The 15,582-nt window shown below is 63.5% G+C and overlaps 1 protein-coding gene across 8 annotated transcripts in view; it reads right to left on the bottom strand.

The window, feature by feature from the left end:
- Positions 1 to 11: 11 nt before the first annotated feature.
- The window catches only part of LOC138824851 (IQ motif and SEC7 domain-containing protein 1), a 216,901-nt gene continuing 201,330 nt past the window's right edge, over positions 12 to 15,582 (bottom strand). For 4 of the 8 annotated variants that reach the window (XM_070019228.1, XM_070019232.1, XM_070019229.1 and 1 more), the window contains 8 exons: positions 12,992 to 13,131; positions 12,584 to 12,613; positions 11,582 to 11,707; positions 10,424 to 10,523; positions 8,649 to 8,810; positions 7,540 to 7,716; positions 3,198 to 3,247; positions 412 to 2,259 (listed from right to left, as the gene is read on the bottom strand). In XM_070019228.1, the coding sequence (XP_069875329.1) occupies positions 1,759 to 2,259; positions 3,198 to 3,247; positions 7,540 to 7,716; positions 8,649 to 8,810; positions 10,424 to 10,523; positions 11,582 to 11,707; positions 12,584 to 12,613; positions 12,992 to 13,131 (1,286 nt within the window). In that variant the 3' untranslated portion in view covers positions 412 to 1,758. Of the gene's footprint in view, positions 2,260 to 3,197; positions 3,248 to 7,539; positions 7,717 to 8,648; positions 8,811 to 10,423; positions 10,524 to 11,581; positions 11,708 to 12,583; positions 12,614 to 12,991; positions 13,132 to 15,582 lie in introns of all 8 variants that reach the window. The other 4 variants (XM_070019234.1, XM_070019235.1, XM_070019233.1 and 1 more) reach the window with 3 other exon arrangements.

Here is a 15,582-nt window from a genome sequence, read left to right as displayed (position 1 = left end):
AGAAGCCGACATACTTAATATGTTATCACTTTACTTCAACTATTTGTCAACAGTAACACTGGTATTTTTGCAAATGTACAATACAGAGCACAGCCCCGCGGCTGGTGCTGACGGCATGCACAAGGCCTCCCGTCGGCGAGGGACACACCGGGCCGGACTGCGTGCACCCACGCCGCCGCCCGCTCTCTGAGCGGGTGCCAGAGAGGACTGGAGCGAGGGTGGGTGGGACAAAACGCCTCCAGCCGCTGGGCTTGCGCTCTGTGCTAACAAAGTGCTGAGCTTGCAGATCTGCTGGTTCGTGACCTTGATGGCATGAGGGGAAGGAGGGAAGCTGGCGACCCCGGCCAGGGGACAAAGCCAGAGCGGGCTTCGGGGTCAGGCGGCGGCGGCGGCGGCGGCCTTTCTGAAGGAGCGGCCCCCGCCTGGGCAGGGCCGTGGGTAGTCCTCGGGTCCCAGGCTTAGGAGCACGGCACGGGAGGCTGCAGTGGCTGGAAAGGCTGAAACTGCAAAGTACGGCCATGGGTGACTGGAGCGGACACGGGCAGCGGGCAGCCCCGGGGAGCGCATGGCGTCACACACAGAAGCGACAAGACACGCAGGGGCATGGGGCCCGGCAGCTCGGGGGCCGTGAGGGGTGGCGGAGGCGCCGCCTGGCCAGAGTCGCCAGGGTGGCCGCGGTGATGGCGGGGTCGCGAGCACACGGCTGCCACTCAGCGCACAACACGGGGGACACACAGCCCTGGGCTGGCCAGCGTGCACACCACCCTGCAGGGGCAGAGCCCCCGCGGGACACTCGGCTCCTGCCTGTGTGGCTGGGGACGGGATGACAGGGTTATGGGGTCGAGGATGAGAGCCCTCAGAGGGCTGGGGCTTGGTCCTCCATGTGCATAGAAGAGGAATGTGGAACATGGAATTCACAGTTGTGTCTAAGGATCTGTGGGACCAATGTCCCAAGTGGCGATGGCAGAGGTGACCGACCCAGCTGTTCACCTGCAGTTACAACACCGGTCACCTAGCATCGCACTGTTAATAAGTAAGGATTCACACGAAGCGGTGTGGGCGTCTTTAGACCTGCAGGGAGCGCTACGTTCCTTGGCACGGTAATGGTTGGTCGTGCGGGGTTCAGCTGGCCCTGGAGGGGCGCTGCTTCTATGGAGATATGGACGACCGGAATTTGTTCTAGCAGGGGAGTGTGGTCTCCTTTCTCACCCTCGTCTACGTCTGTCTTCCTGGGAGAGGTGGAGGTCTATGTGGCTAACGGGGACTGAATGCACGTCTCTCACACACAAACACTACCTATACAGTATAGATATTTATATATTTATATATTTATATATTTATATTATATAAAGTTTACTTACGTATTTTCATCAACCATATCAGGTCTACTTAATTTTTTTGCCCATTGTCAAGAACAGAGCAATAATGCAGCAAGTTTTGGGGGTAAGTTCTGTGTTGTCTGCTTTTTTAGATCTCATGTCTTCTCTAAGTTGGGGGTCAGATGTGTGTCGGGAGCGGGCAGAGCGCTGGGGGGCAGGCCTGTGTCTACTGGGGCTGCGTCGAGGCCCCTCCTGCGGGGTGAAGGGACGCGCCCGCGGCCGGCGCCAAGGCTAGGTCCAGTGAGGAGCTCCGCTCCACGGAAGGCGAGCGGGGGGCTCGAGGCCCCTCAGGCCGAGGGGAGCGTGGAGCAGCGGTGTGGCGCCCTGGCCGGTCTGCGGCCCTCGGCTGGGGAGGCTGGGGCGGCGGCACCCAGGCCGCCTACACGATTGTGCTGATGCCGCTGGGTTTGACCTTGCTGCTGGTGGGGGGGGGCGGGGCGGGGGGCTGCCCGTGGTGGTGCGCGGGGTGCCCCCCATGGCCGGCGTGGGTGGGGGGCAGCGGGGGGTGGCCGTGGGCGTGGGCCCCGTAGTGGCCGCCGTGGGGCCCGTGGTGATGCTGGTGGGTGTGCTGCAGGTGGGAGGGCGGGTGGTAGTGGTGGTGGTGGTGGTAGGGGGGTGGATTCTGCATGTGGCAGTACTGGGCGTGGTGCCCGTGTGCCGGGGCCTGAGGCAGGCCCTCTGTGGGCCCGGGGAGGTGGCCGGCTGAGTGTGCGGGGTGGGGGGGTGGCGGGGGGCCCTGCGGAGGGGGCTTCCCTCTCCTACTCCCGAACAGGGAGCCCAGGAGGGAGGACGAGTTGGGCATGGCCTGGGGGGGGCGAGATGGACACTCTCGTGTTGATGTTGCTCTCCGGCGCATGTGAGGACTGCTAATGATGGACCCCTAAAAAGGAAATTCATAGAAATCAAAATTAAAAGATCTCAGAGCGCAGGTCAGAACCGTCTTTTTCCATGTTGAAGTCACCCACTGTGCTAAGCCCTCCGTCCACTGCCTGGCCGGAGGGGGCAGGCACGGGGCCAGCCTCCTGACTGTGGAGGAGCCGGGCTCTGGGGCACGCGCCCCCGTACCTCTTCTGCCTGTGGTCTCGGGACACGGTGGGGTGGGGTGTCTGTGCGCTAGGAGGGCGATGCGTGATAGGTGTAAAGCTGAGCCCTAAGCTCTCAGGCCCTTCTCAACTGGTTCAGAGCTTTGGCCCTGCCCCGGCGGGGGTCCGCAGGAGGCGGCCTTGCAGCCCGTCCTGGGCCAGGCCCAGCTCCCTACTGTGAACCAGGCAAGAGGGGGAGTCCGAGGAAGAGCTGCCGGTCGAGGCGGCGGCGTGGACGGCGCTGGAGATGGAGGATGAATGAAATCTCATGAAACCCGCCCTGACTTCCTCTGGCACGCTCCTCCCGCACCCTAGCTGGGCAATTCCATGGTGTCCTGACCGCAGACACAGCCAGCGAACTCGGGAGGAAGCCATGGGACGGCAGAGCGCGGGGAAGCCGAGGGAGCAGCACGTCCGGCAGTGAGGGGGAGCGAGGGGCGGGCCCGGAACGGGGGTGGAAAGCCAGGGCGGTTAACCATGCTCGGAGCCGGGGGCTAGGCTCGGTGGAAATGAATGCACAATCCAGAGCAGCCCCGCCGCTGGGCAGGGGTGAAGCGGTGAGAGGCACGGATGCTTCTAGAGGAGAAGCCGCATGCATGGGCAGCAGGCAGGGCGGGAGGGCCGAGGCTGTGTCTCTGGGGAAGGGGAAGGAAGAGCAACACAATAGAAAACAAAAAGGCCACAGATATAACCAGGGACGGCACAGGACAGCCAGCGACGAGGGCCTCCTACTTACTTCCACATTGCTCTCTAGCGATCCCGCACTGCTCCGACGCCCTCGCTTCCCTGCCCAGAACATGCAATACCAGAGGTTAGACACGCACGCCGCCACCGCCTCCGGCCTGCCTGCCGCCGCAGCCGCTTGCCCGCCGGTGCCAGGCGGGGGCGGGGCTGGGGGAGCTGGCAGCGGGGCCGTAGGGAGCAGGCACTGGGTGGAGGGGAAAAAACGTCTCAACCCAGCCCCGACCTCCTCCTCCTCCTCCTCCTCCTCACGGTGCTCTGCAGAGGGGCCTGGGGGCTGAGGTCTGCGCACGGGCCCTGCCACCCTACTCCTGTCTGCTCTCCCCCAACGCGGGGCAGGGTGCAGGCTGGCCTCGGCTGCTGGCAGGCTGGGGCAGTTTTTGCAGGAGCACAAACACCCACCACCGCTCCCAGGCCTTGCGCCACGGAGCTCTCTCACACACACACACACGCGTGCGCATACACACGCGCGCACACACACACACATATATATATGTACGTGTCATGTCCACGCTCATGCTCACATATATATATATCCCCACTGCCTTTGGGAAACAGCAGGTAGTGGGCAGGAGGAGAGGAGACTGGTGGCCCGTCTCCTGTCTCTGGGCTGAGTTTTAGTTTGTGCAGTGCCCTGGTTGGGAGCAGATCATCCTCCCAGAATGCTTTGCAGCATTCCGTAAGCCAGGTGTCTGGCCCAGCCAGCTGGCTCTATCGCAGGAAGGCTCAAGACCCGAGGCCCACTCTGGCCTGCAGTCCCTGGCGAGGGCTTCTCCTCAGCTTTCTGCAGAGCTTCAGGCCCCGGGGCTGCTTCAGCCTTCAGCCTGGTTCCCCCTTCTGGATCCCGCATGAGCGTCCGTCCATACAGCACGCTCACCCGGACAGCAGGGTGGAGCATGTGACGCGCAGCCAACTTATGTCCTTTCTAGGCTGGACAGCCCAGATGGCAAAGAGGCTGCTGTGTGTTCACTGGCCCGGAGCTGCACCTCCAAGACAGGCCAGGTGGTTGGAAATAGCGTCTGGTTCCTTGAGTCTTGCTAGAGCACACAGAGGACATTGAGTCCCTTTACCTGGTTGTCTGGCCCAAGCCCAGTTCCGGGTGGGAGTTGGGTAATGGAAGGCCCCAGCACAGGGCAGTGCAGGGGTGTCTGCTGAAACCATGGACACCGAGGGGAGGCCGGCCCTTGCTTGGGCGGGAGGGCCCCTTCCCTCAGCGCTGTGCGGGCCAGGCCTGTCCGGTTCTGCTGCACCTCCCTGAGGGCAAGGGCTTGATCTCAGCGCAGGCCTCCTCTGTCTGCAGGAGCCATGTCCCCAGCTATTTTCACTATTGTCGTTGTTGTTGTTTTGTATGTGTGTGTGCGAGCGCGCACGCGTGCATGCTAGTAATGGGGCTTGATCTCAGGGCCTTGAGCTCTTGCTTAGCTTTTTACTCAAGGCTGGCACTTTACCACTTGAGTCATGGCTCCATTTCTAGCATTTTGCTGGTTAATAGGAGATAACAGTCTCTCCAATTTGTCTGCCTGGGCTAGCTCTGAATATCAATTCTCAGAGCTCCATTTCCTGAGTAGCTAGGATTGTGAGAGCCACCGGTGCCCGGCTCTAGCGGCTACTGAATGGACTCTCACATTCCTGCTTGGGTGGCCCATACGGCTGGGTGACACGCCACCATGTCTGCTTTTACCCAGGGAGGTGATCTTGTGAATGGCAGGCTAGCCTGGAGCCACAGCCCTCCGGATCCGTCTTCCCGATGTGTGCCGCCACACCCGGCCTTGCGTAGTCTCAGTGCCTTTACCTCACGGTGCTCCCCAGCTCCTTCCCAGCAGCTGGGGCTCTGGGGTGCTCCACGCGCCGGCGGTTGCTCAGGCTCGCCTGGCTTCCAGCGTATACCACGGATGCTCCGGTCTCCCCTGCTCCGGTGAGTGCTCAAGACGGCACTGAGGGCTGGTGCCACAGGACACGCCCAGAGTCTGCGGTGTCAGCAACACTGGCCTGGGGGCCTTCCAGGCTAAGGGGGACGCCAGCTGCCATCCAGGCCGGGGCAGGTAGTGGGCCCGATGCCGGTGTCCCTAACCGTGGCTGCCACGGTATGGCCTGCAGCTGAGAGCCGCTTCCCACTCACGGGCCGGGCCGGGGCCTGCGGCTTGCTCTCGTCCACTCCTCAGCCAGGTGCGCTGCTCTGGTGCTTTCCACGTGTCCTGGACGCCGTGCTCACAGGCCTCCCCGGGTCTATCCTGGCCCGCGGGGTCAGCAGACAGCCGTGGCACAGGCTGTCTCTGCGCGGTGTGGACAGGGCTCAGGCCACTCACGGCGGCTCCCGCGTCCTCCGGTGCTCTGCGCTGTCCGGCGCCGCGGTGGTGCTCATCTAGAGCAGCTCAGCTGCGGAGGCCCCGGCTCGCCTGCCCGCCCTGGCTGCCTCCACCACAGGCTCTCCTCCCCCCCTTGCCCGCAGCAGGCGATGACGCCAGGCAGCTCTAAGCTTTTCCCATCTCCTTAGTGCAGCTGGGGAAACTGGGGCTTACGGTGTACCGTAGCCAGGTCCAACAGCTGTTCTCAGAGCAGCACGTAGTTCCTGTGGTCTGCGCATGGGCGGCAGGGGACCCTGGGGTTCCGGGGGAGTGTGCTCTCCCTGGGGACAAGGTGCTATCCGCTCAGGCCTCTGCAGTGCCCATCTCGGAGAGGAGCTGGGGCTGGGCCAGGCCTGACCGCCCGGGCGTGGTGTTTCTGCAGAAGGGCCGGCTCCCGGGCCCTCAGACTGCGGCCACTGCCAGCGTTCCAGGTGTCTGCGGCCGGCTGTCTCCTGGGCAGGTAACACGGACGTCAGGCGGCTGCTCACAGGTCTGCAGTGGCAACAGGCCAGCCCCCGGCTGTCCCTTCTGAGAGCCACCTCAGGCTTGGCGCGTGACCGCCTTCAGCGGGGCAGGCCCAGGTGCCCGTGCACACATTCTCCTCTCCTGCCGCCCTGCTGGCATCTTCTGGGTAGGCTGCTGGCCCTCTCTGGTGGCCTGGGATCAGACATCACGCCCCTGCGCTTGTAGCTTTTGGAGGGCTCTGCTGGTTGTTTCTTATTGCAGGCCCGGAGAGCACTGCTCCGTGGAACTCTATGGGACCTCAGAGCCGGGTCTGGTGGGCACCTGGCCCCAAGGCCTCAGGCACAGGCACTGCTACCGGAGGGACCCGTGGGTAGGGTGTGCTGGGGAGACGGGGCCTGCCACACTGCACAAACTCAAACAGTCCCTGGCCCACAGTCTGCAGAGCCCTGGCAGCTGGTGACGTGTGGCTGGGCTGAACAGCCACTGGGAAACCAGTGGTTCTCAACCAGGGCCGAGATGCTCACAGGAGTACCCAGCATTGTTAGATGTGGGGACCAGTCAGGCGTCGTGGCCTGGGGCGGGGGGCGGGGGCAGAGGCCAGCACAGCTCCTGCGGAAAGGAATTGTGTGGCCCCGTGTCCAGGTTGAGAAGCTCTGGCTTAAACCTTCATGCTGGTGATGGATTTTACATTTTACTATGAAAAAGATGACAAAAGCAAAGAAAAAAAAACTACACAAGGAAACAAAAAGGAGTCTGAGGAATGAGCAAGCCACATGAGGCGGTGTTGCATGGGGCGGGACGGGTGCGGCCAGGGGCAGGCTTTGCCGGGCCGGTCTCGGCCATGGGGTCCTCTAGACAAACAAGGGCCACACCAGCTGCAGCGCGGCTTGCTGCTCCGGGAACCGCGCCGCCGCGAGCCGCCGATGCCTCGCCCCCAGCGCTGCCCCGACAGTGCTGCTGCTCCCAGAGGCTGCAGAGAGGCTCTAGAAGCTCCCTCGCTTCACATACCCTCGCTCCCGGGCACCCAGGAGGCCCAAGGGCTGCTGCTGGCTGGCATTAAGTGGCTGGCAGCAACTTAAGGCACACAGACAAGGAGACAGCACCACAGCCACGGTGCCACCGGCTACCCGGCACCCTAGAACCAGCCACGCTCACGGGGGCCACAGCCTGAGCGCTGGATAGAGACCTGGGGTTCCCAGGAAAGAGGTCCTGAAGGGAAGCAAGACCAGGACAGGGGGTCCCCAGGGCCAGGACAGCAGGACAGGGGTCCCCAGGCAACTGAGGGCTTCAGCAATTTCATTCATCAGCAAAAAAACACCAGGACGCAGCGGCACAGAGAACATGGATGGGCCGACCAGGCTTAGAGTGGTGTGCACAGGTCAGTAAAGCGAGGGAACGTGGGCCTTCCCGGCTGTGTCACGCCGCCCGTACCCCGAGACCAGGCCTCTGCCTACCTTCCTGGGTTGCCCTGTCTGTGGGGGAAAGCTGGAGCTTGAGCGCCTGCGTGCGCGGGCCGGCGGCTCTTACCTGCGTCCGAGAGGTCGCGCAGGGAGCTGCTGAGGGCGCTGCGCTTGAGGCCCTCGCCGCTGGCGTAGCTGTCGTCCAGGCAGGCCCGGCTCAGCGTCCCGGCGCCCGGCTCCTTCTTCAGACTGGAGCACTGGGACATGCTGGGCCGGACGACGCCCTTCTGCTTTTCCAGCTCCGCTGCAATGGGGGACGGAGGGGGAGGGAGGTGAGGCCACAGGCTGGGGCAGCTCGGCCCGCTGCTGGGAGAGGGGCTTGGCGAGGGGCACATCGGACGCCCTGCTGCTGGGAGAGGGGCTTGGCGAGGGGCACATCAGACGCCCTGCTGCTGGGAGAGGGGCTTGGCGAGGGGCACATCGGACGCCCTGCTGCTGGGAGAGGGGCTTGGCGAGGGGCACATCGGACGCCCTGCTGCCTTTAGTCCACCGCAAAGATGGAAGCACCTTCTCCTTGCTGGTGGACGGGCAGAGCCGGCCAAGCCGCTCCGACGGGGGAGGCTCTGCAGCCACTGTCCAGAGGGCAGAGGGTGACCCCGGTGTGGCTGCAGTGAGGTAGGAGCCGAAGGGCCGTCCCGCCTGTGACCGGCTGACACCGGACCTGGCAGGAGCGCTGGGTAACATCACGAGAGAGGCGCGCAGCCCCGAGCCAAGGTTTCCTAGGACGGGTGGCGTGCTCCCAGAGAGGGAAGGACTGGGGCCACAGGCCTAGAGGCGCGGGGCTGTCGCAGGACGGGGTGTGGGGAGCAGAGACAGACGCGAGACCTCACGTCTCTGTGCTCAGGCGGTCACAGCATTGCCTGCCTCCAGCCACGGCCACTGCCCCGCCCTCTGCCACTGCTCCTCCCCCCCCACTCTGCCAGGACCCCCTCTATCCGGGGCTCCCCCCCACACTCCACCAGGACCCCCTCTATCCGGGGCTCCTCCCCCCCACTCTGCCAGGACCCCCTCTATCCGGGGCTCCTCCCCCCCCCACTCCGCCAGGACCCCCTCTATCCAGGGCTCCTCCCCCCGACACTCCGCCAGGATCCCCTCTATCCGGGGCCCCCCCCTCCACACTCCACCAGGACCCCCTCTATCCGGGGCTCCTCCCCCCCACACTCCACCAGGACTCACCCTCTATCCGGTGTTTCTCCATCTCCTGCACTTCCGCCACCGACTCCCGGAGGTCGTCAGTGAACTTCTTCCGGTCCTGAGGGTTGGGTGCGTTGAAGTTTATCAACACCTTGACGTCTGCCCCGGGGACAGCGGACGTGAGGCGGATGCCATGTGGGTAGTCTGCAGTGGAGGAGCCGGAGGGCCTGGGTTCAGTGGGCTCTGCCGGAGCCCACCACACCCAAAAATGAGCAAGATGTGTGCGCTGCCAGAGGCTGGGGGGGGTCAGAATGGCCTCCTCCACCCTACCATGGCCACACCGTGTCAGGACTGCACAGGGCCTCCCTGGCTCCCGGCCCTGAAGGTGGTGGGAATGCCCCTGGCCACTGCCAGGTGCCCGGCCCCACGGGGGGCAGGTGGCTCTGGGATGGTGTGGCAGCCTGTCCCCTGTCCCCTCGGGCTGTCCTCCCGACAAGCTGTGTGCTGAGCCTCGGACCCAACCCCAGCGATACGCAGCTCCAGCCCCTGCTGCCACGGGCCTGTTTTGGAGTCTCTGGGCTCCGGGCTCCCCAGCGGGGCTCCTGGCTTAAGGTTCTCAGAGCTAACACCGTGCCCAGACCAGGCGGAGGGAGGTGCAGGCCTCGGGAATGGAGTGTGGACAGGCCACTGAGGAACAGAGGCCACAATATCTACATTTTGACATGAAGATGTAAATATCAACTCCACAAATCTCTGCGAATGTTCAGGGCACGAGCAGCACGCCCAGACTATGACTGAGCCCATGGCGCAGGCCCCAGGCCCGAGGATGGAGGGCCGCAGGGCTCACGGCCCGCCCTGGCCAGGCTGCTCTAGGCGTGCCGGGAGGCGGGCAGCAAGGCCACCTTTGCACTGCGGGGAGGGGCAGAGCCCACGGAGGGCAGGAGGAGGCACGGGGATCCTCAGAGGTGAGCTTGCTGCGGTCCCGCCTCTGAATCCGCGGATGGAAGGCTGACAGATGGAAACCCAAGATGGAGAAGCACCCACCACCTGTCAGCACCTTCTCAGTCTCTACCAATCAGGAAGCTGCCTGGCCCCTACCCCAGGACAGCGGGCTCCCAGCTCAGGAAACCTCTGATGGGACAAAAGCAGTTGGAAGAGCTGGGCGCTGGGGGCTCACGCCTGTAATCCTAGCTACTTAGAAAGCGGAGATCTAAGGACTGTGGTTTGAAACCAGCCACGCAGGAAAGTCTGTGAGCCTCTTAGCTCCAAAAGGCCAGAAGCAGCGCTGAGGCAGAGCAGCAGCCTTGAGCTCAGGGCTGCACCTGGCTCGGGGCTCAGTCTATAGCACTGACAAGGGACGGAAGTGAGGGAAAGTGGGTGGGGCTGGGGAACTTGTAGGAGGGAGCTGGCTTCCTGCATCCCAAGTCCCCTCAGCGGATACAACTCTCTGGGGCTTGAGAACCAGCCTCCACCACATTCACAGTGCTAGGCAGAGAGCTGGCCTGCACATTCATGTAGGGGAGTCCCCACCCCCCAACATGGGGAGCAGCGATACACCCCAAGAAGAGGCTGGGGATCAGAAACAAGCCTTGCAGCAGGGACGGCCCTGAGCTGCAAGTCAGACCCCAGCAGCTGGGGCACAGCACACGGCGCCCAGAGCCTTCACTGCCAGGCCTACGGTACTTCGGCCCTTCTCGGACATTTCTGCCTCCTGTCTGGAGCAGCTGCATTCCCCAGGCTGTGCTGTGGGCCCTCTTGGCTCCCCAGCCCTCACACACAGGTGGCCGGCAGACACTGCTGCAGGCCAGGGCACTTACACTGGTTCTCGAAGAGCAGGACCTGCATACCACACAGAGAGAAGGATTGCCGGAAGCTGTATGTCACTGAGTTTTTCTTCTTCTGGAAGATCTTGGTGACCTTGGGGAACAGAGACAGACACAGCTAAGGGCCATGGAAGGGATGCCCTTCCACGCCGCGCCGTGGTGTGAGTTCCTGCGATGCCATCCTGGGTGGTGCCACTGTCCCGTGACACAGCCGAGATGGCTGCAGGGCAGTGCGCTTCGGAGCCCGGGGCCTGGCGGGAGGGCTGGGCGGCTCAGAGCGCAGTGGGAGGAGCCACTCCTGAGGCCCAAGGCTGGCTCACAGACAGAACTTCCAGCCTGGCTGTGCAGACTGGGTACAAGGCCGGGAGCCTCACTGCCCAGAGCTGCCACACACAAACGAGAGCCGCACGTTGCCCAGATCTGCCACGTACAAGTAAGAGCTGCAGGTAAGGGTCCTGAGATTCAGCTCACAGGAGGACGCTGAGATCAGGGACTCATGAAAGATTCGAAGATGTCTATCTGGACCCCAACCTTAGCAGTGGGGTAGAGGCCTTTAAGAGCGCCCAAGCCCACCGCGGATGTGAACCTAAAGGCGGGACGTGCTCTCAGCCGTGGGGTGGGCGGTGCCAGCCGCCTTGGGCTGGCAACCCTGTGCCTTCTTCCTGGTAAGAAGTTCCCCATTTCCTTTTGGAAATCTGGCTTCGGTTGCTTTGTCCCATAGGTCCTGGTAGACAGGACCCTGCCCGGCTCCAAAGCCGAGCCAATCGGAAAGCCCCGTGCCTGTGTGGTCCCCACGATTGTGGGCACCTGCAGGCTGGGACCCATTCTGAGACATTCTGGAAGGAGGAGGGCATGCCACTGCTCCTCTGGCCACGCCTCCCTCTGCAATGGGAAGGTGCCTGGCAAGGAGCCCACCCAGGATCGGCCCGCCCCGCCCACCCCGGACCCGGCTGAGCGCAGGCAAGGAGCCTGGCTGCGGGTCGGCCGGGGATGAAGCGAAGCCCCTCTGTGCTCATGGGAGCCGGGGAACATTCTCCCAGCCCTGCGTGTGCAGCAGCCTGTACGGAACCCCGCACAGCCCCGGGCGTGTGTGCGTCCATGGCAGACAGGCGCACAGGAGGACGCTGCGTCCCACGCTGAGCCATCACCTACCACCAAGAGGTCGTTGAAGAGGAAGATTTCTCGCTGGTGCAGCCCAAGTTTCTGGGGTTTATTGGGGTCTGGAACCTCGAAGAGCCGGCAGTAGCAGACCAGCCGCCGATGGGGCAGGGACAGCACCTGGGAGAAGAAACGGGCCATGGGCGCCGGCCCTCACGGAGGGTGGAGGGCCCCGCACGTCACTGAGCCCGCACGCCGAGCCGCCGGGCCTCCCCGCGGGCGGCAGCCGCAGCATGGCGCACAGGAGCGTGTCCTGAGGCTGCGCAGGGCCGAAGGGGACTTGGCTGGCACAGCCGTCCCCATGCGCCCCACAGGAGCCTCTGTGAAGGCTCATTGCCCAACTGTGCCACAGCCAAGCTGCCCGAAGCCAGGCCCAGGCCTGTGGAGCATGCTGCACATGCAGGACACAGGCATGGGGCTACGGTGCATGCGCTTGCGGGCAGGACGCACGACCAGCCGAGCACCCTGACTGCGGCTGCCGAGCGCAGCACCTTGGCGACTGACGGGGAGAAGTGTGGCCCAGTCCAGCACACGTGGGGAACGAAGGGAGAGTGGGCAGGGTGTGGCGGGCTGTGGCAGCAAGGGTGAGTGTGAAGGGAGGCTACCCAGAGAGCGGGGAGGACCGTGCGTGCGCACACATCCGAGACTGGCAGGGGCTGTGGTGAACCCTGGTGGTGGTGGCAGGGAGCAGGGTGGTGGCGGTGAGGGGCAGGGCAGGGGCAGGTGGGCAGAGCAGAGCGAGCAGGGTGTGGAGGAGCGGGCAGAGGCCACGGGGAGGATTTTCTCCCAGGTCCGGCTGTGACCTGGCCTCACAGCCCTCCCCCCTGTCCAGCAGAGGTATGGGGGTGTGTCAGGGTGCTTCTGATCGCCCTGAATGAACCTGCCCACGAACAAGGCAGAGGGACGGGAGACACGCTGCAGAGGGACGCAGGGCATGCGGGGGTCCTCAGGGTGGGCAATCGGCGAGTGGCGTGGCAAAGCGGAGAAAATACTCACACAGCCAAGTCCATGATGAAGAGACCCAATCTGCGGGAAGACAGAGAACCCACAAAGGTGTTACTACTCTAAGGCTCCATCCGGGCTCCAAGAAACCCAGGCAAAGGGCAGAGGTCCGTCCCCTCTTCCGGGGCGCCCAGAGCCCCGCCCACCAAGGGAGGCCTGGGTCACCAAGAAAGGCACCAGTGTCGGGCGGCCATTCCCTGAGAGCCCCGTGCTCTAACACACGGCCCCGGGACAGACAGCCGCAGTTCCCCAACACCACGGGGCCAAGGCCATCCCCCAGCTCCCCTGGGGGAGGTCAGCGTCCACTGGCATCGGAGCTGTGAGCCACGGCCGGTGGAGCGCTGCGGGGCCGCCCTGTTGGGCGGACCGGATGCGGCCTGGGATGCTGGGCCCAGCACGTACCGGCTTCTTGCCCACAATGAGCTTCTCCACCTTCTGCACCTGCGACACGTGGTCCTCATTGGTCTTCAGCTCCCGCTTCCGGATCCGCTCGTAGATCCCGATCAGCATCTCCCGGGGAATGTCCTCACCGTCATCCACGCCTGGTGGGGACAGTGGCAGGGATGAGGTGGCCGGAGCGGCAGGCTCCGTCCAGCCCCGGGGCCCCGGGCCCACTCTGGGTGCGCGGGTGCCTCCAGTCAATTCAAGCCAGAACGTGGCCCAGCCAGAGGGGACTGACACCCTGTCTGCAGCCCTGCCGTGCCCCAGCCTGAGCCCAGACTGTGACGGGGGCGAGCAGGCTCCCACCCACAGGGGGAAACAGAGGCTGGGTCTGGGGCTATGCCCTGAGGCCCAAGTTCAGGCTGGCAGCTGAGAACCGAGTCCCTCTGAGCTTGCTGCCCTTCGCCAGCAGGCCGTGATGCTGCAGGCTCGCAAGGGCAGTCCTGACCACGGCACCGAGGCCACCTCCTGCCACAGTGGAAGGTGCTCAGCCTGCCCAGCAGGGAAGTCCCGCTCACCTGCAGCCAGCCTGGCCCTCAGCCCCTCACAGGCCTGCGGGGGGTGGGGGGGTGGGGGGCCTCCCCAGGCCACGGGTGGGGGGCTGAGGCGCTGCTGCTTCCCAGGCCTGTCAGAAGGGCCTGATGCCCTCTGGCTACAAGTACCTTTGTGGTACACCAGCTGCTGAAAATGAGACACACGCCAGGCTAGTGATGCACAAATGGCTGCGACCAGGTGACTGGGCCACACCCCATGCCGGGACCTTAGACTTCTACTGCGCATGTGTCCCGGGTGAGGAGGGCTGTGGAGGAGCTGGTTGAGTGAGCCGGCGTCGGGTAAGTAGGCCGCGGATGGATGGAGAAGGACAAGTGTGGTAGCAGCACAGAGGACAGACCGGCAGGGGTGGAGGCTCTGCGGCGGAACCTCGACTTTTCTGTATTATTACATAGACTTATTTGCTTCTTTATTTTTAGCTATATTTTTAAACTACAGGCTTTGAGCAGTCTAGGGAAGCACTCTACCACTGGGCCATGTTCTCTGCTCTCATGCTTTAGACTGGCTGCAGGCTTACAGCAAACTCACAAGCAGGTTTTTCTCCACCCACAGGTGGGCTCCCCGGGCGTGTCTGGCACCGGTGAGCGGTGATCACGGCACCGACACGTCACCAGCGCCCCAGGCCCAGGTGGCTCTTGTGGTCCGGGCCCGGCCCAGGTGGCTCTCGTGTTCTGGGCCCAGACCCAGGCCCAGGTGGCTCTTGTGGTCCGGGCCCGGCCCAGGTGGCTCTCGTGTTCTGGGCCCAGGCCCAGGCGGCTCATGTGCTGGGCACATCATGCCACCGAGAGGATCTAGTCCCCTGCCTTCCCTTGAGCCCGGGCACACGTCCCCCCCATCCCCAGGTTCTGGCTTTCCTGGAGTGTGGTGGCTGGAGTTGGACAGTGTGCAGCCTTTTGAGACTGGTGAAGTGTCTGCTTAGACTCTTGGCCAAGCATCTTTCACGGGTCATGGTTCCGCTTTTGGTGGTGAAAAATGACCCTCTGGGTGTCCTTCCACCGGAAGGACATCTTGGCTTCTTCTATGACTTGACAACCGTGATAAAGTCGCTATAAACACTCGGCGTGGGTCTTTGCACGGCCTGATTTCAAGTTCATGTGGGAAACACCAAGAAGTGACTAGCTGTGGGCGATGTGAAGGTAACACCACTTAAAAACTGCAGAGGGCGCCAGGCGCCGGTGGCTCACGCCTGTCATCCTAGCTACTGAGGAGGCTGAGAGCTGAGGATCGAGGTTCAAAGCCAGCCCGGGCAGGAAACTCCTCTTATCTCCAAAAGACCACTAGAAAACCGGAAGTGGCGCTGTGGCTCAAGTGGTAGAGCACTAGTCTTGTGCTGAAGAGCTGAGGGACAGTGCCCAGGCCCAGAGTTTAAGCCCCACAACCAACAAAAAACAAAAACCCAAAAATCTGCAGAGGGCTGGGAAGGTGGCCCAGTGTTAGAGTGCTTGCCTAGCATACATGAAGCCCTGGGTTCGATTCCTCAGCACTACAAACACAGAAAAGGCCGGAAGTGGCACTGTAGCTCAAGTGGTAGAGTGCTAGCCTTGAATTAAAAAACTCAGGGACAGCGCCCAGGCCCTGAGTTCAAGCCCCAGGACCGGTACACACACGCACGCATGCACGCACGCACGCATGCATGCACTCACGCACACAAAGTGGTGACTGGTGGAAAGCCTGGGCTTGGGACAGAACCAGTGACTTCCCCATTGGACTGGGTGCTCAGGCCTGCCCTGCTGGCCAGGCTGGGGTGACAGATGCAAACCCCAACATCTCTGCCATGTGAGCGGCAGACTTCAAACACATGACCCAGCGGCCATCATGCCCTCAGCCCTCATTGGGGTTGGCCATTCTCTGCCTCCGTCGATGTGGGGCAGTGTGAGACTCGGTGGCCACCAGTGTCAGTCCAGCCCCAGGAGCGAGGCTGAGGGCGGGAGCAGGCCAGGGCAGCCACGAGGCCGTCCTGGCCTTGGGCCTACGCGCTGCTCCCGGCACCAGCACGGTCA

Source organism: Dipodomys merriami, unplaced genomic scaffold (genome assembly GCF_024711535.1).
Source record: "Dipodomys merriami isolate MVZ:Mamm:240054 unplaced genomic scaffold, mDipMer1.0.p SCAF_13, whole genome shotgun sequence".
Classification (NCBI taxonomy): Eukaryota; Metazoa; Chordata; class Mammalia; order Rodentia; family Heteromyidae; genus Dipodomys; species Dipodomys merriami.
This window is presented reverse-complemented; position numbering and strand designations above follow the sequence as displayed.